General features: G+C 44.3%; 1 protein-coding gene across 5 annotated transcripts in view; it reads right to left on the reverse strand.

The window, feature by feature from the left end:
* FBXO25 (F-box protein 25) overlaps nucleotides 1-21,673 on the reverse strand; it is a 58,309-nt gene that overhangs the window by 19,600 nt on the left and 17,036 nt on the right. For 4 of the 5 annotated variants that reach the window (XM_040643337.1, XM_040643340.1, XM_040643339.1 and 1 more), the window contains exons 3-5: nucleotides 4,855-4,958; nucleotides 3,929-3,978; nucleotides 1,433-1,525 (exon numbers count right to left, since the gene is read on the reverse strand). In XM_040643337.1, the coding sequence (XP_040499271.1) occupies nucleotides 1,433-1,525; nucleotides 3,929-3,978; nucleotides 4,855-4,958 (247 nt within the window). Of the gene's footprint in view, nucleotides 1-1,432; nucleotides 1,526-3,928; nucleotides 3,979-4,854; nucleotides 4,959-21,673 lie in introns of those variants that run through there. The other variant, XM_040643341.1, reaches the window with a different exon arrangement.

The following is a 21,673-nucleotide window of genomic DNA, read 5'->3' on the forward strand; positions in this document are numbered from 1 at the left end:
GGTCAAGCCTCGTACACATGGCCTCAGCACCTCCCCGGTCACCAGGTTCCTTGCACACCATTTCCGCAGGACGATACAGAGACATGCGGTACTTCCAGGAGGGCACAAGAGCGTTTCAGTCGGCAATACACATGGTACATTTTAACTTCATACTTACGCATTTTTATGTATTAGAAAACATCCAACAGAGCAAACATACGGTTTCACAGCTACTACTGCTGGGATGAGGCTAAAGCAGGTATTTTCATTTTCAAAAAGATGAAAGACGTATGAGGAAAGGCTCTTCAGCAAGTACGAGTGTGGCATGCAGATGGAACGAACAAACTGTGAGGAGGTGTGGACGACGGGAAGGACGGATGGACTCTGGCCCACGATGCTCCTAGACAGAGCATAGAGTGCTCGTGCCCTTGCGGAGCTCCCAGCTCCACCCCAGCAACGAAGTTCTTCTCCCTCTGCGTGCAGGTGCTCAAGAGCGGCTAGGACACAACTCAGGCCGTCCTGAACTCTAAGAGGGCGTCCGGGAGAAATAGTTACTGAACTGACGCAGCTTCCTGGCCACTGGACTCTCGACACTCTGAACTGGTGGAGTCCAATCGCAGTGCCTCACCCAGAGAAGAGGTGAGTGACGGACATGCCCCGCTGGCCACGGCGCGCATCAGAATACACCCCACAGGGCCCCAGAGCGCAGGACTCGTGGGAAGCACGTGGCAGCAGAGGGGGCCCCCTCGCACTGGTCACATGCAACTCAGTGGCAAACTCTGACTGGGGCCAAACCAAACAGGTACTATTACCTCAGGTGCAAAGTGATTTAACCCCCAATATTTCTGTCCTGCCACTAACACTTTTAATTTCCTAAAAGCCGTTACAAGGAAACTATTTCTAATGTCTCACAGACCTATTAAAACCCGAAAATAACAACATCACGAACCATCGTTTACGTTTTGCCTATAATACACATGACACAGGATATATATATTCTTTTTGATCCAAGATAAAAATTTCCTCTACAAACAGATCATCAATGCAATCAAGGCTTCTGTGGAGATCTACTCTGTATCAATTCCCCTTTTCCTACCAGCTCGCTGCTTGCCTGTGAAGCAGAGCTCCTGCTTGTGAGGGACACGGAGTAGAAAACGCACGTGAAATCGTCGTGCTTTCCCTCTGGGTCTCCCACGGCAATGCACCTGTGCGCATGGCTGGATGAAACCGAAAACATGAGGCGGCCCTGGGAGAAAGCGCGAGAAACAAGGGGCACCAGGGTGGGAGAAACCCCCACTATTTCTGTTTCCTCCTGAGCTCACTCCTTGTGCTCTGCTATCACACAAGCACAACTTAGCACCAACGCCAGAAGTGTCTTAAATATGTACACTTGTCACCTTTAAAACCAGTCCATCAAGTGTCCTCGAAATGGCTTTTGAAACAGAAGACTTACTTTGACCACGTAAGTGAACCTTCGAATATCCTGAATTGCACTTGAGAAGTCTAAGCGATTGAAAGCCTCTCCCAAAGTACAGTAGCCGTGCCTCTGGAAAAACAGACACAAAACAGTTGAAATCCGTAAGCAGTCAATTAGTCAAAATAAAGTAACACTTAATGTGAGGTAATCTGTGCAATTTTTTTTTAAATTTTGGCAAAGGGCATTTGTTTTAATGATTTATACCATGTTTAGATTAGTGTGGAGTAAAACAGCAATGCTAAATATGTCACATATAATCAAGACACTATCCTCTGCCATTCTTACACCACTACTGATACAACGACAAAGACAAATACTTATTAAATATTTTGTTGATTTCTCTTGTCGGCACAAGCTGGGGAACTGAAGTCACAATGGGTTGCGTTCTGGGCTAAGCACCTACAGATACACAAACCATCTGCCCAGCTACTGTGAAGATGTGTCTGCTACAGACACACGTAGAAACGCCCAAGCCCTCTGCAGGGAGCCCCGTGCCCCGCAGGTCTGGAGGGCGCCCCGCTTACTGGACCAAGGCCCAGGACTGGGGGTGACTACATGTGGTTTCCAGGTGGGGAGCAGTGGACGCCTGGCAGTGACACCTAGGGGCTGGTCGTCAGACCCACAGGACCCAGAACCCAAGGGAACAGATGAACTCATGGGATGTGTTTTCGGCCCTGAAAACCCTGCCATCTATTTCAGCTGTGTGTCCTTTATGATGGGCCCTACAGTCTACACTAGTTTGCACAGGATTGTATACTGGGTGTCAGAAGTCATTTCAAAATCAATCTTCTGCATTTGAAATCCTGAGAGTATATAGAGATTTTCAAGTCATAGTTGTGGGGTTAGACAAGCTGGTGATAATCCTAGAAACATGAGGTGACAGATTCCCCCTCGCCTCTCTAACGGATGGCAGGACAGGAGCTGACGCAGCAGCTGGAGTGCACACCTGAGCCTCAGACCGAAGATACCCCATGAAGGTTGATTTAGTTTTGTGCCCAAATCCCAAGAACAGTCCTAATGTGTGCACAAACCAACAAAACACATGTTTTTAAGACAATACACATTATTAATGGATATCTACTACATGCAAACTATTCTCCTGGGAGCTGCGCAGGAAGCAAAGGTTAATTATAGAATATAATCTGAAGTCAATCACTGCTGACATTTCTACTTTAATTCCCTTTTCTTCTCAATGAACAGAACTCTAAATGCTGGGTATAGACATAGACTCCTTTTCAGGCAGCCACCCATGCCACAGCAGCCTCTTCTTTTTTGGGGAATTAAATCTGATTCACAGACTACAAAACACTTGCTTGGGCCACGCAAGCCTATCTGTGTTTGGGGGGCCTGGAACCACACGTGGAACCTCAGAGACTATGGGGCACCACAGTGGGCCATGCGGCTAGCAGCAGTGATACCTGGTCTGTATCAGGTGCTCAGCCCAGAGATGCCGCTGAGTGCAGGGAGCCCAGATCCTCCCGAGCGTGGCTGTATCCCTGCCCCAGGGCCCATGCAACACATCTGCAGACTCACGAGAAATTTCCCTTTGCTGCTTATGCTATCCCAAATGGGACTCTGCTCTGTAATCAGTGTGGTAACACAGAGCAGATGAAGTATTAAATAGTCTGTCATAAGCTCCAGCCAGTCAGATTCTTCCAAGAGCTCCTCTGATGGGTCTCATTTAGTGTGTGTGTTTGAGCAATCTCAAACCCACAGCAGTCCTAATCACCACCAACTAGGCCAAATCAGTCTTTGGGCTCAGAAGTTAGCCCCTAATCTTCTGGGGAGCGGGGCCATATCATCAATCCATTATTAACACTTCCGGAACATCTAACTTCCACCTATGCTAAACAACTCCTTCCTAAACTACGCTCCCTACTGCTGCAAAATAAGGCAAAGGAAGAGTTCCTCAGGCTGCAAAAGGAAGGAAGCGTTCCTGGTCACTGAGCAGAGAAGAAGGAAGCAGAGTTGAAGTGAACGGTCCATGGCTCCGAGAAAAGTGCAGCCAACTTGGCAAAAGACGGGATCGGGAAGGGCTCCCACTGTTCTGGACAGGTTCGGACTTCACCACAGAGTCACACTGGTTCTAAATGTTCTCACCACCCATAGCCCACGAGAGCAAGGACACACATGCCAGCAGCACCAGGGGCTCACGCCAGCAGCTTTGGGGAGAGGCAGGGAGAAAACGTCAAACCGTCTAAGGATCCATCCTTGCTCTGAACCAGCCCTCTGGCTGACTCAGATTTGTAGCAGGGGCACTAACCACACACCGGACATGCGTGTGCACACATGTACACACACGTGTGTGCACACACATGCACACACGAATCACCACTTCAAAGATCCTAGGTTTTCATCTGCTAGAATGAGCCAGAGATTTCATACTGCAAGAGAAAGAATTTATTTAATATGACATTACGTATTCAATAGAACACCACCAAATACAATCTTAATGTATGATAGAATACTTACTTCTCTCGTGCTTTCTTTATGGACATAGATCCATTTCTCACGATAAAAACCTAGAATAAAAATTAACTTTGTTTTTAAAATCTGGCAGATCATTTAAAATGAAGATTTTTATGGAACTTCAACAGTTGTACATGCTAACAAAATTATTTGACTTATCATATAGATAAGAGATGCTATTACTTGGTTAAATGTCAACAGAACTGCTTTGTTTCCTGACATCAGTTTAAGAGGTGCTGAAACATCCTTATATGAAAAATGACTCAAGACAGCATCACATCTTCGCAACTTAGAAGAAAACTAGCTCTATGAACAACTGCAGTAATATCAAAACATAAATGAGTATAAAAATGTGATTAGTCATTACTTGTGTACCCTAACAATTCTTCTTCTTCTATTGTCTTTTTCGTGTAACTCAGTACCAAAACTTCAAGGACCGTGATGACTCTATTCTCCACAGGACCCCATCTTTTCCAGTAGACTGAATCCCCTAAGACAGCTGCCAGTGACTCCTGCTTGTGCTGCAGGGCGGAGTGGGGCCTGTCCCATAGGTGAGCCACCGCCCGGGGGCTCCCTACCCGGCCTGTGTGCTTCCCTCAGCTCCTAGTCCTGCTCTGGCCGAGTCCAAAGTCAAGACACCTTGCCACCTGGCCTCTTTGCTTGGGAGTAAACTGGTAACTGAACTCACGACCATTTTTCAGTCATTCCAGATGCACGAGCTGCTTTGTGGGTTTTGCTATCTTTTGTTTTTGCAAATCTTACTAACTAAATGGTGAAGCTGCAAACCAAGTCAGTGGGCAACACTGGATACAGAGCTGTCATTCATGTATCGTCCTTTATTTCTTGAGATAGCATTGTCAAAACAATTTAGTATATCAATATATTAAACAAGCAAAATATCATAAAATTATTAATAAAAATGATCTTACATTGAGTATTTGTATCATTTCTAAAATGATCCTTTTTCCTCTTTTTGGATGTGTATTCCTGCTCTTCATTACTGAATATTTCTTCATCGTCACTATTTAAGATACTGAAATAAAGACACATTTTATTAAATACTTTTACAGGGAGATCTTCACTTGGCTTTTCTTTTATAAAAAAGAGATAATATTGGTTTGCAATTCTGGAGACCAAAAGAAAAATCGTGTTGAATTCTGAAAGCAACCAGTAACTTTCAAAGCAGCATATCAGAGGTCTGAGGTTACGAGGCTAAGTCTCACCCGTTGCTTGCTGTCACAAATCTGAAATTTATCCTGGTTCTTTTGAGGATGTCAGACCAGGAAGGGTGAAACATGTTTCAGACTCTCCCAGGTACACGCCACCAAGGGAGGCTCAGGCTTCAGAGACTTCACTATAACACAGACGTTACAAACAATACTACAAACACTTTGGAGAGAGGTCAGAGAACAGGACACCCAACATGGACTCGTGACGTGCTAATTCCTGGTCCAACATTTCCTTCATCCCCTCCAGGCTCACAGACTTAACCAAAACCACCACTGCACAGGAACGCTTTCTCATGAAGCCATCGACAAAACAAGGCTAACTGTTAAGGCACTTAACTGAAGCCAGGTGAGGGAAAATGTTCGCTTTCCATTTAAATACATCTAATTAAAAGCTTTCTCAATTTTTCTTTTTCTTTCTTCCTTTTTTTTTTTTTTTTGGCTAAAATAAGGAAACAATTTAAGGCAGTAACTCAACAACTTGAACACATTTTCTTTAAAAGGTAATTTATAGTTAAAAAAAATAACTGTATACAACAGCCCACCCCATCAAAGGTAAAGGTGCACACAATTTTTATTTTCAACACACTGACACTGGGTGGGTTTTGGTCTGGAATCAGGGAGAGGCTCCGTGGAGAGACGACGAGCTGGCTGGCAGAGGTCCAGGCCAGATGCTCAGGCCGAGGGCAAACGCTGCTGTTTCCCAGCACACTTGACAAGAAAGCTGTGATGGCTCGTCCGCTCACCAGCGCTCACGTTTCACGACCACAGCTGCATGTGTCAAGGGAATCTATTTATCACGTTCACAACAGACTCAAAACACACTGACAACAGTTGTAAATCATCAGGACAAGCACAAGTGCCTTGATAAAAACATGCAAAGCTTCCCATTCGGTAGCGGGCGCCACAGAACACCAACTTGTGGACACTGGTCCCTGGGTGTCACACTCGATCTTGCACGAGTCGGCTGTCATTGATTCAGATCCTGAACACAGAAGCTCAGCTTTTCCTAACTAGGGTCATGAGCATGCCAAGGAAGAGCAGACAGCTGCTGTTCTCTACCGACCATGCCACCCAGACAACAGAGCCTGCAGGACAAGGGGGTGGAGGACACAGATCTGGGCGGCACCCCAGACCCTGCCCCAGAGATAGGCCCTCTGATTCTCTGCACCCACAGGGAGAGCAGTCCCATTTTATTCCCATGGACACGCGGCAGGACCGGCTGTAGGAGCCGCATCCTTCCAGCAGGCTTATCACAGACGGTGCGACTGTGGCCCCTGGGGCTCTCCACACTAGCATACACAGAACATGGAGTCCACCCACTTGGCCATGTGGGCAGTGAAGGCGCTCATCGGACTCAGGCCCCGGGGCCACACCAGGCATGCCCCACCTGGGTCTATGTGGAAAATCAAGAGAAAATACCCACTCTAAGGAAACTTAGTTGCCATTTTCACAAAGTAGATCTTCAGTGGTTTTTATACTGTCAGGCAAAACACATATATATATAAAAGTTGGTAAGAAAAATAAATGTTTCCAAAATTAAAATTCAACATTCAAAACCATGAATTCAGCAGTGTTGGATGCTGCAGCATTGTTCCATTTCACGTGCACATAAGCCACTGACTGACTGCGTTTCATAGGAAATGGTCTTATTTATCACCTCTGGTTTCACGAGCGAGATTAACATCACCAACCCGGATTTAAAAGTCAGTGGAAACTTCAACAACAAAACCAAACAACTGGATTAAAAATGAGCAGAATGAACAAACATGCCTCCAAGGAAGATGCACTGGTGGCCAACAAGCACATGACAAGATGCTCATCATCACGCGTCACGAGGGACACGCAAATGCAAACCACAGCGAGCAGTCAGCCCCTACCTCGTAGGACGGCTACCATAAAGAACCCCGAAAATAACAAGTGTTGGCGAGGATACAGGAGCCCTTGTGCTGGTGGCAACGAAGAAGGGCAGCCTCTTCAGAAAACACGTATTTGCAGCAATTGCTACAGAAAGTAAGCACGGAACCCCCACCTGATCCAGCAGTCCTACTTCTGGGTGGGTACTTAAAAGAACTGAAAGCAGAGTCTCCACAAGACGTCTGCACACCCACGCTCCCAGCAGCTGGCAGGTGAGAGCCACTCGTGTCTGTACACAGGGGTGGACGAGCACAACAGAACGTGGTCCATACACACAACGGGGCCTCATTCAGCTCAGAACAGAAGGAAATCCCGGCACACGCTAGAACGTGGGGGAACCAGGAGGGCATCGTACGAGAGAAGTAAGTAGTCATAAAAGGACAAAGTCCGTGTGCTTCTGAGGATCGAGGGACCTCGTGGAGCCAGAAAGCAGGGCGGAGGGAGCCAGAGCTGGGAAAAAGCATGGAGTCCGTTCACGGGGACAGAGCGTCAGTGCTGCAGGGTGAGCGGCGAGGAGGGTGTGGTGACAGCTGCACACGGGGTGCACGCACTCAATGCCCCCAACACCGTAAGATGGTGAAGCCTAGGTGAGGTGTGCTTTATTTACCACAATCCTCACGTCATCCCCCTCTCCACCCACGTGTGGCCCCCTTACCACCTCCGACTGTCCTGAGGTAAGTCCCACACGGGATATCATCCGGGGGCAACATCTCAGGATGATCCCCAGTCCTGCGGGGGATCCTACGGTGAGTGTGTCTCTTCACCGATGAGCTCCCACCAGGCAGGGACGCGCAGTGTCCCTAACGCCCTGCAGTGTGTGCCCACTTGTATAAAGCCCCCTGGGGCTCCCACCACGTGGCAATGCCACGCACTCCGACAGAAAGCCCGTCAGTGTGGCGCTGCACCTGCTCTCACCAGCTCCCCACCTCTTCCGAATCGCCAGTTTATTTCTTCATAACATCCAAGATAATATGTATCTTTTCTCCTTCCTTGGATTTTGCTGAGGAAGGGAAGCCGCAGCACCCCCCACCCCCAGACTGCTCGAAGGCAGGACCTCGCACACTGAGTGGGAGCAGATGTGACGGGTGGATGAGTGGCCTTTCAGAGCGTGTCTAAGTGCTCACCCCGGTTCCTGTGCACGCCACCTTATGGGTCCTCAGAGAGGTCATGTGCCCTTTTCTCTACCTCTGCTCCTTCCTCTAGCGGGAGCGTTTGTCTGCTGCACGTGTCCAAGACACGCCTCGCCCCATCCTCCGCTTCAGAAGTCATTTCCTCTTCTCGCTGCTCAGCTTGGGTGCCTTCCACCCCCCCCCATCTCCCTGACCCCTGACTTGCTCTTCTGCATCCTCCTGTCTGCTGTGGATCCTCTCTGGCATAGTTTTCATTTCTGTTGCTGTATTCTTCAGCTCCGACCAGCTCTTTTTGTATTTCCTGCCTCCGCTGAAGGTCTGAGTTCACCGACCCTTCCCCTCCAACCGACGGAGAACCTGTACGACCGTTCAGCTCTTCCTCAGGCTCACTGCTTACCTCTGTGTCAGGTCGTTCCTCACTGAGGTTCTGTCTCGTTCTTCTCGACCATACTCCTCTGTCGACCCCTTCTGCTCAACTTCTGTGTTTGTTTCTAGGAATCGGGCACAACAGCTACTTGTCCTAAACCTGAGGGAGTGGTATCGTGCGTGCCGGGTGACTCAGGCTGGCTGGACGGAGCTGTGGCTGCTGGAGGCTGGGGGTCGTGGCGCTCTCTGTGCCGGGCTGCCCTGTGGGATGGCCAGCGCTACAGTGGGAGTGGGCGGACAGCCCTGAGCTCCCCATGCAGACAGTACTCTGGCAGGACAGCTGGCGCTACAGTGGCCTCCCCAGTGTGGGCACCACGACAGGACAGTACATGAGGGGAAGCGAGCATACATGGATGCAGTCTCTGGGCTCTCGTGCAGGGGGCACCCTGGCAGGACACTGAGGCGGGGGGCCACCAGGGTGCTCCAGGCTGTGCACAGTGTGCACTGGCAGGACTGCTATAGCTGAAGTGGGGGCGAGCTGGGGGTCCCTGGGCTGTCCATACAGGGGGCATCCTGACAAGACAGCGGACAGTGCAGTGGGTGCAAGCCAGGATGTGCCAGGTGCTCAGTGCAGGGGATGCCCTGGTGGGGTGGCTGGGAGGCTCTGGAGCAGCCGAGCAAGGCACAGGAAGTCGATGTGGTGAGGGTCTCATGTTGGTGAGACAGCAGGAGCTGCAGTGAGCACGGTGCTGGGGCCACCTCACTGGGGCGGCTGGGGCTGGTGTGGGCTCAGGGACCTGGCTCAGTGAGGCGGCAGGCTGGTCAGGACACCTGGACCCTGGTCCCACCCACACTATCAAGGGGGAGGAGAACGTAAGCCGTGAGGCTCACCAGCCACAGACCCAGAGAGTTTCAGCAGCTCCCCACAGTTTGGTACAATTTTAAGGATGTCTCTTTTATAAGCTAGTTGATCTTTTCAACTGTGGCTTTTTTCTGTGACCCAGGGCAGAAAGACGCATGTGCTCAAGGTCCCTCAGCGCTCTCTCTCTCCCAGCTGTAGTTCACAGCACCAGGGATGGGGGCCCTTCCACCGCCATGTCCTCCTCTGTTTACTCTCCGCGTGGTCTCTAGCTCTGTTGTGCAGAAGCTATTCAGTCAACCCTCAGTTCTTCTTCAGGAGGAAGTGCTCAGGTAATAGCGCTGGATTTGGAGTGTCCCTGGAAGTGGTGAATTCAGGGTCTTCCTATGTCGCCATCTTGGACCAGAACTAATCCTGAACATAACCTGATTTGGAAACAGGACCTTCGGTGATGGAATTAAGTTTAGGACCTTGAGATAAAATCATCCTGGATTAACCATGCGGGCCCTAACTCCAACGGCAGAGGAGAAGCCACAGGGAGACCAGCAGGGAGAAGGCCGTGTGATGGTGGAGGCAGAGACTGGAGTGAGGTGGTCACCAGCCAAGGGACGCCAGGACTGCGGCAACACAAGCTGGGGATCCCCTCAGAGCCTGTCCACACCTGCATTTTGGACTTCTGGTTCTTATGCCACTGATGTTATGGTTATGGCGACCGTAGAAAACTAACACAGTGACCTATCCTTTAAAATTACTTGAGGTTGATATAGATCTTGAAAGCACACATGTGCTATCAATTCTATCAAATACACAAGATGTTGGGAGAGAAAACTCAGCAGATGGGATGCCTCATCAGAAACATAAACCAAAGCAAACCTCAGATACAAAATGTGGTCACTTCTACACCAAACGAAACAAAGCACAATGAAGCCCTCAAACACAATCACTGACAAATGATTCCAGGCTGACCTCCTCTGGCATCTCTATCAGAGTCCCTGAGCTGTATGTCCTTGTCAAAGTACCAGCTGGATGGCATTTTACCTCCTCTCCCCAAAGGTGCCACAATCTCTGCTGTAATAGTTCCTGATGATGGTTTTCAGTTATACATCAATTCATCAATGGCTGCCTGTTCAACTTAGCTCTTTATCCACACATTTTCCAAAAAGAGATCAAGGATTATATATTACCTTCTCCTGCTGGCCAAATGTCCACTTTTACTCATTTTCCTATTTAAGTTCACTCTTGCATCAGCAATTAGTCTCTCTTACAAAAAGATATTTTAAAAGGAAAAGCTCAATTTATTTAAGTTTTTAAGAAAAAATTAAAAATGTGTTTTTAGGATTAGCACTTTATTCCTGAATACTTCCCACAACACCATGAAGGACTCTGATGCAGACGTGTTACGGGAAGGGGGTGCAGAGAGGGTGGTGGCCATGCAGCCCCACGGTTCACCCAGCAAGGAGATGCACTGGCCCCCCAAAACCATGTGGTTTAGTGAAGGAAAATGTGGTCTTGCAGAGGTTCAGGATGGAGTTCTCCCAGAGACAGGCTGACGAGTAGTCCAACTCCAGCAGCTGTGACATCTGTGAATGAGAAGCCAACGAGAAGCGTGGAATGCAGGGCAAGCCAGCATGTCCTGGCCCTCACTGACTCCCTGCACACACAGAGTTAACCACCACCTCCAGCTGCTGCCATTCCTGACAGACTCACAGCACCAGCCATGATACTCACACAGCCACCAACCCTATCAAGTCCCCCCCACCTCATGTCACAACGCGGGGCCATAACCTGTAACAATGAAGCAGACCCCACTGCAGTGTCATAGCAGGGATCACAGGCCAGGAACAGGTGCAGGAGACAAATTCAAGAAATTCAAGTGAGCCGCAGATATATCATCTAGGTACATGGACGTTTAGGGTAAAGGCCACAACGAAATTTATGAATGTGCACCAACATAGGAAGTGGCAAGACCAGGAGCTTAGTGAGGAATCCATTAGAGAATCCACTCTGGAGTAGAATGCTGGAGACCAGCAGGACGAGACAGGCAGAGGCAAATGGCTGTCGAGCAAATAACATGTATTTATTTGTAGGACTATGGGATGCAACACGGCGTGTCATGGTCATGTGACAATGTGCACAGAGAACAACCACTAACAGTGTGGTGCAGTGGATGGGGCATGAGATCAGCAGCAAACTGCATTATGTACTGTAGGGAACCGACAGTCAGAAACCAAACAGAAGGAACGAAGTATAATATAAACATGTTACTGTCAAGGTGAAAATAAGGGGAAAAGACGTCCTAAGTACTGAAGGAGTGAAGGCAAGCAAAATGCAAGATGACAGGCTCTCTATGCATACATACAAAAGACTATCCACAGGCACAAGGGAACAGATACAAAGAGGCCCGAAACACGGGTAACTGCAGCCAGACGGAGCGGGAAGTGCGGAGGGCATGGCTTAGCTTTCAAAAGGAAAATAGCTCTGCATGGGCGCACAGGGCAAAATCAGACACAAATACTGAGTAGGAGAAGCACACCTCTGAGAAGATGGGAACACACATCAGAATTCATGTGACCCCAGAAAAACAACTGTCACAGGAAATTATAGCATCAAGTACATATAGTTTAAATATATATAGATAAAAACCTAATAAAAGTAAATAACATAGCCATACAATTTAAAAAGCTAGAAAAAGAATTACTAAAGATAAAAGCAAATACCAATAACTAGAAAAAAGGTAGTACTAAAAAGTCCAAAGCTAGTTCTCTGGAGAAAATAATCAGCCAGATAAACCACAAGACAGCTTATCAGAAAAATAAAAGTACAAATACTTAAATTTCACAATGATAAAAAGAAAATTATCAATGCAAACAGAAAATTTTAAGACCTATAAAGGACTATATTATAAGACACTATAAATCAGTTAGAAGAAATAAAACTGATAGTTTTTTATATACATAAATTTGGTAAGACACCAATAAAAAATCGGATTTTTTTCTTAGAGGCAGGGATGTTAATTATAAAGTGCATTTAAGCAGCAGCAGCAAGGAAGAAGAAGCAGACAACTGTGAACAAGAACAGCGGCGAGGGGAAGCGACTCGTCCCAGCTGATTCTGAAACACATTATAAAACCTCGTGAAAACTGCTTCTGCTCTGGCTCAAGATGGTGACACAGGAAGACCCTGAACTCAACGCCTCCCTTGCACATATCAAGCGTCTGTGGCCTAAGGAACAATTTCCTCTGGGGGAGAAAAAAAGGCTGAGCAACTCTTCCACACTGAATGAACAGGAAAACCTCCATGGGAGCAGGTGGGAGAGGCTGAGACACAATCGCGCCATAAACCCTACCCCGGCACAGCAATACACAATCGGAAGCAAATCTCAACCACAAGCTTGTCCCTGAGGAGCAAAGGATTTGAACCTGTGTGGGGAACCCCCATATTTATGACCTGCATCTGAGAGACAAGCCCTCAAAATGTCGAGCTCGGAAAGCCACAGACACAAGGCCAAGTAAAGTGAGAAATGGCTCTCAAAGAACTCCTGTGTGCAGACTCTCCCACCCTGTGGCCCAGCACAGACTTTGCGGGAACAAGACTTCTCTGCTCTTTATAAGGCACAGGCCTGGCGGAAAGGCCTAGAATCTAACACACACCTTGGGGCCGACTGACACACTGTCCAGAGACAGGGGCTGGAGGGAACATCTCTGTCCTCTCCTGCTTTACCTGGAAAGGAGCTTGTCCACTCATCTGGCAGAATGCCAGATGGGAAAAGAATTAAGAGAGCTGAAGGGAATTATGGAACACCACCAAGTGGACCAACATTCTCATTACAGGTGCCCCAGAAGGAGAACAGAGAGAAAAGCGGAGGAAACTTACTTGAAGAAACAATGGCTGCAAACGTCCTAACCCTGGGAACAGAAACAAACGAACAGACCCAGGAAGCTCAGGGAGTTCCAGTAATGAACCCAAGGGGATCCACACCAAGACACACTGTAATTCAACTGTCAAAAGTTAAGCAACATGAGAAAAACCATTTTTTGTATATAAGAAAACCCTGTAAGGCTACCTGCAGATTTTTCAGTAGAAACCGTGCAGGCCAAAGGGAGTGGCATGATATACTCAAAGTGCTGAAAGAAAAAAACAGCCAAGACTACTCTACCTAGCAAAGTTGTCCTGCAGAACTGAGAGAGAGTTTTAAAGACAAGCAAAATTTAAAGGATTTAATCACCACTAGACTAGCCTTACAAGAAGTGTTCAAAGGACTTCTTCAAGCTGACATGAAAGGGTACTGATTAGTAACAAGAAAAATATGAAAACATGAATCTCCCTGGTAAAGGTAAATATATACTAAAATCCAGAATACTCTAATATTATAAAAGTGGTTAATTACTAATAAAGCTCATATAAAGATTTAAAACAAAAATAGTAAAAATAACTACAATAATTTCTTAACAGATACATAAGATTAAAAGATGTAAACTCTGATATCAAAAACATAACGGGGGGTAAAATACCTTCCAACTTAAGTTGTTATCAAATTAAAATAGACCGTTATAAATATAAGTTGTTTTATGTGAGTCTCGCAGTAACCGCAAAACAAAAACCTATTGTGGAAACACAAAAGATTAAGACAGAGCAATGGAAGCATACCACACAGAAAAATCATCAAATCACAAAGGAAATGACCCAGAGAAGAAAGAAACAAGGAAACTACAAACAACCAGAAATTAACAAAATGGCAGTAAGTACATACCTATTGATAATGACTTTAAATGAGGAAGGACTATCTTCTGCGATCAAAGACAGAGAGTGGCCGAACAGGTAAAAGAACAAGACACATCTGCATGCTGCCTACAACAGAGTCACTTCAGATGGAAGGGCACACACAGACTGAAAATGAGGGGATGGAAAAAGGTATTTCATGCAAATGGAAACCAAAAGAAAAAGCTGGGGTAGCGATACATACCTTGTAAAACAGACTTTAGGACAAACACTATAATAATAGACACAGAAGATCATTACATAATGATAGAGGGGTCACCCCAACAAGAAGATACAACATCTGTAAGTATTTCTGCATCCCATATAGAAGTACCTAAATAAAGAAAATACTAACAGATCTAAAGGGATAAGTAGCAATATAATAATCAAAGAGGATGTAATACCCTCATTTCATCAATGGATAGATAATACTCACAGAAAATCAGTAAGGAAACAATAACCTTAAAGGATACATGAAACCAGACAGGACTTAACAGGTACACACACAGAATATTCCCTCCAAAAGCAACTGAACACACATTGTATTTCAATGCACATGGAGCATTCTTCAGCAGAGATCATATTTTGGGCCACAAAACAAGTCTTATTAATTTAAGAAGATTGAAATTATATCAAATATGTTTTCTGACCACAACTGTATAAAACTAGAAAGCAGTAAGAAAACTGGAAAATTAACAGATGTGTAGAGTTACAACAACCTGTTACTGCACAACCAATGGGTCTAATGAGAAAACAAAAGAGAAGTAAGAAAACTTACCTTGAGACAAATGAAAATGGAAAACAACACACCAACACATACAGGACGCAGCAACAGCAGTTCTGCAAGGGAATTTCAGAGTGATAAACGCCTATGTGGAGAAACAAGAAAAGTCTCAAACTAACTTCACATCTCAAGGAACTAAAAAAGAACAAACAAAAGTTAGCTGAAGAAAGTAAATATCGAATTTCAGAGCATTTAAAATGAAATGCAAAATAAAAAGACATAGAAAAGATCAACGAGACTAAGAGACGTTTTCTTAAAAACATAAAATTGACAAACCTTTGGCTAGATGCACCAAGAAAAAGAGAAAATGCAAATAAAAATTAGAAACAAAAGAGGATACATTACAACTGATACCACAGAAAACATACAGGATCATAAGAGACTACTAGGAACAACTACACAACAACAAATGGACAACCCTAAAGAACTGGATAAATTCCTCAAAACATACAACCCCGAAGACAATCATGAAGAAACAGAATATCTGAACAGACCTATTACTAGTAAGAAGATTGATTCAGGAAACAAAACCTCCCAGTAAACCAAAGTCAGGACCAGATGGCTTCACTGGTGAATTCCACCAAACATTTAAAGAAGAACTAAACTGATCCTTTTCAAGTTGTCACCAAAAAAGATGAAGGAACGTTTCCAAACTCATTTTTTTAGCTCAGCAGTGCCTTGATACCAAATTGGACAGGAACACCATGAGAGAATAAGCTTACAGACCCATATCCCTTATGAATATAGATGCAAACCCCTCAATCAAATATTAGCAAATGAAATTAACATAATGTTAGAAGAATTATACACCATGATCAAATGGTTTTATTCCAGGGATGCAAAGATGGTTCAACATCTGCAAATCAATCAATGCGATACACCACATGAACAAAAGGAAGAATAAAAATCATATGATCAGCACAACAGATACAGAAAAATCATCTAACAAAATTTAATACCCATTTATGGCAAAAACTCTCAAGAAAGTGGGTATAAGTATCAAAACCACAATAAGATATCCCCTCACGCCTGTCAGAACAGTTAAAATGAACAACTCAGGAAAAACAGGTGTTGGTGAGGACATGGAGAAAGGGGAGCCCTCTTACACCACTGGTGGGAATACAAGCTGGTACTGCCACTCTGGAAAACAGTATGGAGGTTCCTCAAGATGTTAAAAATAAATCTGTCCTATGATCCAGCAATTGCACTACTATGTATTTATCCAAGAATATAAAAAATACAGGGGTGCATGCATCCTGATACTTATACAGCATTATCAACAATAGGCAAATTATGGAGAGAGCCCAAGTGTCCATCAACACATGAATGGATAAAGAAGAACGTGATGTATATATATAATGGAGTATCACTTAGCCATCAAAAAGAATGAAATCTTGCTATTTGCAATGACATGAAAGGAACTAGAGGGTATTAAGCTAAGTGAAGTAAGTCAGAGAAAGACAAATACCATATGATTTCACTCAAATGTGGAATTTAAGAATTGAAACAGATGAACATAGGGAAAGGAAGGGAAAGTAAAATAAGATGAAAACAGAGAGGGAGACAAACCATAAGAGACTCTTAACTGTAGGAGACAAACTGAGGATTGCAGAAGGGGAGAGGGGTGGGAGGATGGGATAACTGGGTGACGGGCATTAAGGAGGATGGAATGTGTACTGGGTGTGATATGCAACTGATGAATCACTGACCTCTACCTCTGAAACCAATAATACACTGTATATGTTAACTAACTTGAATTTTTTTTTTTAAAGATTTTATTTATTTATTTGACAGAGAGAGACAGCCAGCGAGAGAGGGAACACAAGCGGGGGAATGGGAGAGGAAGAAGCAGGCTCCTAGCAGAGAAGCCCGATGTGGGGCTCGATCCCAGAACGCCAGGATCACGCCCTGAGCTGAAGGCAGACACTTAACGACTGCGCCACCCAGGAGCCCCCTAACTTGAATTTAAATGAAAACTTGGAAGAAAATAAAAGTGGGTATAGGTGAATCTACCTCAACATAACAGAGGTCGTAAATGACAAGCCCACAGCTACCATCACACACAATAATGAAGAGCTGAAAGCTTCTCCTCTGAGACCAGGAACAACACAAGGATGCCCACTTCTGCCACTTTGACTCATCACAGCTGGAAGTCCTTTCCAAGTCAGCAAAAAAAGAAACAGAAAGCATCCAAATGCTAAAGGAAGAAGTAAAACTGTCACTATTTCCTGATGACATGATCTCATACATAGAAAACCCTAAACACTCCACCAAAAGACTGTTAGAATAAATGAATTCAGGAATATGCAGGATACAAACATACAAATCTGTTGGGTTTCTATATACTAGTTAGGAACTATCAGAAAGATAAATTTAAAAATTCAGAAAACAATTCCATTTACAATGGCATCAAGAAGAATAAGATACCTATGGGGCGCCTGGGTGGCACAGCGGTTAAGCGTCTGCCTTCAGCTCAGGGCGTGATCCCGGCGTTATGGGATCGAGCCCCACATCCGGCTCCTCCGCTGGGAGCCTGCTTCTTCCTCTCCCACTCCCCCTACTTGTGTTCCCTCTCTCGCTGGCTGTCTCTATCTCTGTCGAGTAAATAAATAAAATCTTTAAAAAAAAAAAAAAAAGAATAAGATACCTAGAAATAAATTTAACCTAGGAGATCAAAGACTTGCACACAGAAAACCATAAGACATTGATGAAATAAACTGGAGAGGACATAAATAAATGGAAAGATATTCCATGCTTGTGAACAGGAACAATTAATATTGTTAAAATGCCCACATTCAAAAGAATTAATGTAATCCCTACAAAAATTTCAATGACATTTCTCACAGAAAGAAACAATCCTAACATTTATATGGAACCACAAAAGACCCCAAATAGCCAAAGCAGTCTTGAGAAAGAAGAACAAAGCCGGAGGCATCACCCTCCCTGATTTTAAACTATATCACAAAACCATAGTGATCTGAACAGGATAGTATTGGCATAAAAACAGCCACATGGATGAATGGACCAGAACAGAGAGCCTAGAAATAAACCAACACGTGTATGATCAATTAATTTAAAGCAAAGGAATTAAGAATATACAATGGGGGAAAGGACAGTCCCTTCAACAAATGGTGTGTGGAAAACTGGACACGCAAAAGAATGAAACTGGACCACTGTCTTACACCATATACAAAAATTAACTCAAAACGGATTGAAGAATTGCAGATAATACCTGAAATCACAAAACTCCTAGAAGAAAACAGGCGGTAACCTCCTTGACAGCAGTCTTGGCAATGATTTTTTTTGGATTTGACACCAAAAGTGAAGGCAACAAAAGCAAAAGTAAATAAGTGGGACATATCAAAACAAAAAGCTTCTACACAGCAAAGAAAACCATCACAAAATAAAAAGGCAACCTGGGGCACCTGGATGGCTCAGTGAGTTGAGAGCCCAACTCTTTGGTTTTGGCTCAGGTCATGATCTCAGGGTTGTGAGATCGAGCCCCACGTTGGGCTCGGAGCTGAGCACAGAGTCTGCTGGAGATTCTCTCCCTCTGTCCCTCCTCCCGTTTCTGCACGTGTGCATGCATGCACTTGCTCTAAAATAAATAAACGTTTTTAAAAGAAATTTAAAAGGCAACCTACGAAGTGGGAGAAAATACTTGAAAATCATGTATCTGATAAGGGTTTAATATAAAGATGTATTTTAAAAACTCATACAACTAATAGCAAAACAACAACAACAACAACAAAAGGCCAAATAACGTGATTAAAAAATGAGCAGAGGCTCTGAATAGACATTTTTCCAAATAAGATGTCCAGACAGGACAACAGACACATTACAAAGAGTGCAGCATAATAATAATGAGAGAAATGCACATCAAAGCCGCAGTGAGATGTCACCTCACACCTGCCAGATCGGTTAGGGTCAAAAAGACAAATGGCAGGTGTTGGCGAGGACGTGTAGACAAGGGAGCCCTCGGGCACCGCTGGTGGGAGTGTGAACTGGTGCAGCCACTGTGGACAACAGTGTGGAGGCTTCTCAAAAAATTACACATAGAACTACCTTGCGATCCAGCACTTCCATTTCTGGGTATTTATCTGAAGAAAATGGAAACACCAATTTGAAGAGACACCCCTGTAGGTTCACCGCAGCACTATTTACACGGACACGGAAGCAGCCCAAGCCCATCTATTGAATAAAGATGATGTGTATACATACACACAATGTAGTACCATGCAGCCCTAAAAAAGAAATTCTTGCCCTCTGGACAAACTGAAAAAATAAAAAATAAAGTCCCCCTCCAACAAAACAAAGCTCCAGCTTTGTGGACCTGAAGCTTATAAAAATTTGGGGGTCTTCTTTAAGAAAAAGAATAGAGAATTACCAAAACATTTATGTTAAATTTTAAAAACACAATCATAAAATACACATTTGAAAAGTTCACAAATACTATAAAAAACACAAAAATGAAACAGATTGCAACAGTATCCGTTAGAATTCTTTTATGTGGTAAAAACCAAATCTTATACACAACAGTGCCCCTTCTTCATAGAAGCAGGAGAACCAGGTGCAATCCTACTGAGACTCAGACAATGTCCCGAGGATCCGCCCTTGGGCTCTGCTGCCCGGGGAGGCAGCTCTGCTCCCACACTGATCAGGGTAACCCACCCTTAGCAGCTCAGGCTCACGTCCCCACAACATCAGTGCAGGGGGCAGAAGACTGGGCTTCACCAACAGCTCAAACAGGCCAGAACTCACAGTTTCTGGCTGCGACTGGCTGGAGCCAGAGCGTATGGGCTGGCTCAGCCATGCCCCTCACACCCCCTATAGACCTGCTGGTGGCCAATGCTGCAGAGGAAGCAGGCAGTGAGAGTGGGGTGCCCCTCCACAAAGACACCGCAGTGCTGCTACAGTGTGGGGGAGGTGAAGGCCAAGCTGCAACAATACCCACTCCCCAGATCACTGAGCTACCCTTCCATTTGTAAATATGGTTTCTGAACTCATGAATAGGCATATTGAAAGAATACATGAAACAAAGTAAGTATCTGTTTAAGGTCCAAATATATAATTAGAATTGTAGATAATATAACTCAAGAAACCTTGATTAGTATGTACTCACTCCCTTTAGGATGCACAATGCAAACTATGACCATTCTAGTATCTGGTAAATGAACTACTCTTATTTTTTCAATTAATAAATGTAATTTATTTATTAATAATAAATAGGGCAAAAGTAATTTCTTTAAAAAAATTTCTTCAAAACTCACTCTTGGTAACAAAGAAATAAAATTTATAGTAAGTTTTTCCCCTACCAAACTGTTAAAGATCAGAAAGAATCAAGTAACAATATAGACAAAGCCACCGAGAAATAACCCACAAACACTTTGTGCACATGAAAAGCATGGTGAGGTGACAGCACATTCACATGAGGAGAAAGTGTCCCCTCCTCTGTGCACATGTAAGCCTCTGTGGAACACAAGGCTGGATATCAGTGATTCTTTCGTCCCTCTACCAGCCCCCTTGTGCAGTGCATAACCTGCACAAATGTACACAGCACTTTGGATGAAGTGTATGAAGTGTAAGGTGATGAAAATTTTTGTAAATTACTATTCATAGTATAAACTGCCACAAAATTGTGGAGAGCAATTCGGCAATACTAAGACTTAATATGCACAATTCCAATAAGAATTCAGACTTAATAAATATTTAAAGAGGTATGCAAAGTGATACAGAGATGAACAATGATATGATGTTAGAAATAAAGAAAAAAGAGAGATAAACACGTATGAACCTAGAGGACAAATGCAAGAGGAAAGGTGGAAAATTCATATACATGTGACGATTAAACACATCTACTGAACAAACAATGGGTCAGAGAAGAAACCAAAACAGAAAGTTAAAAATACCTTGAGACAAATGAAAATGGAAATACAGCATACCAAAATTTATGGGACGCAGCAAAAGCAGTTTTAAAAGGGAATTCATAGTGATAAACGCCTACATCAAGAAACAAGAAAAATCTCAAATAACCAACCTAACATTACATCTGAAGGAACTAGAAAAAAGAGGAACAAATGAAGCCTGAAGTTAGTAGAAGAAAAGAAATAACACAGATAAGAGCAGAAATAAATGATACAGAGACTAACAGACAATAGAAAAGATCAATGACACCAAGAACTGGTTCCTTGAAAAGATAAAACTGACAGACCTTTAGCTTAGACTCACCAATATGAAAGAGAGAGAAGTCCCAAATAATTTCAGAAATGAAAGAGATGTCACAACTCATCCCACCAAAATACACAGGATCCTAAGAGACTATTATGAACAGTTACACACCAACGAACTGGACAATCTAGAAGAAATGCATAAATTCCTAGAAACACACAACGTACCAAGACTGAGTCAAGAAGAGAGAGAAAATCTGAACTGATTAATTACTAGTGTGGAGACTGAATCAATAATCAAAACCTCCAAAAAACAAAAGCCCAAGACCAGACAGCTTCACTGGTAAATTCTACCAAACATTCAAAGTAGAGTTAATACCAATCCTCCTCAAATTCCTCCAAAAAATAGAAGCTGAGGAAACACCTCCAAACTCAGTCTACAAAGCCAGTGTTACCCTGACAACACACCACACAAGCAAGCACACCACAGGAAAAGAAGCACAAGCCAGTGTCCCGTACCCGTAGCTACAAAATCCTCAATA

This window comes from Ursus maritimus, unplaced genomic scaffold (assembly GCF_017311325.1).
Source record: "Ursus maritimus isolate PB19 unplaced genomic scaffold, ASM1731132v1 scaffold_28, whole genome shotgun sequence".
NCBI classification, from domain to species: Eukaryota; Metazoa; Chordata; class Mammalia; order Carnivora; family Ursidae; genus Ursus; species Ursus maritimus.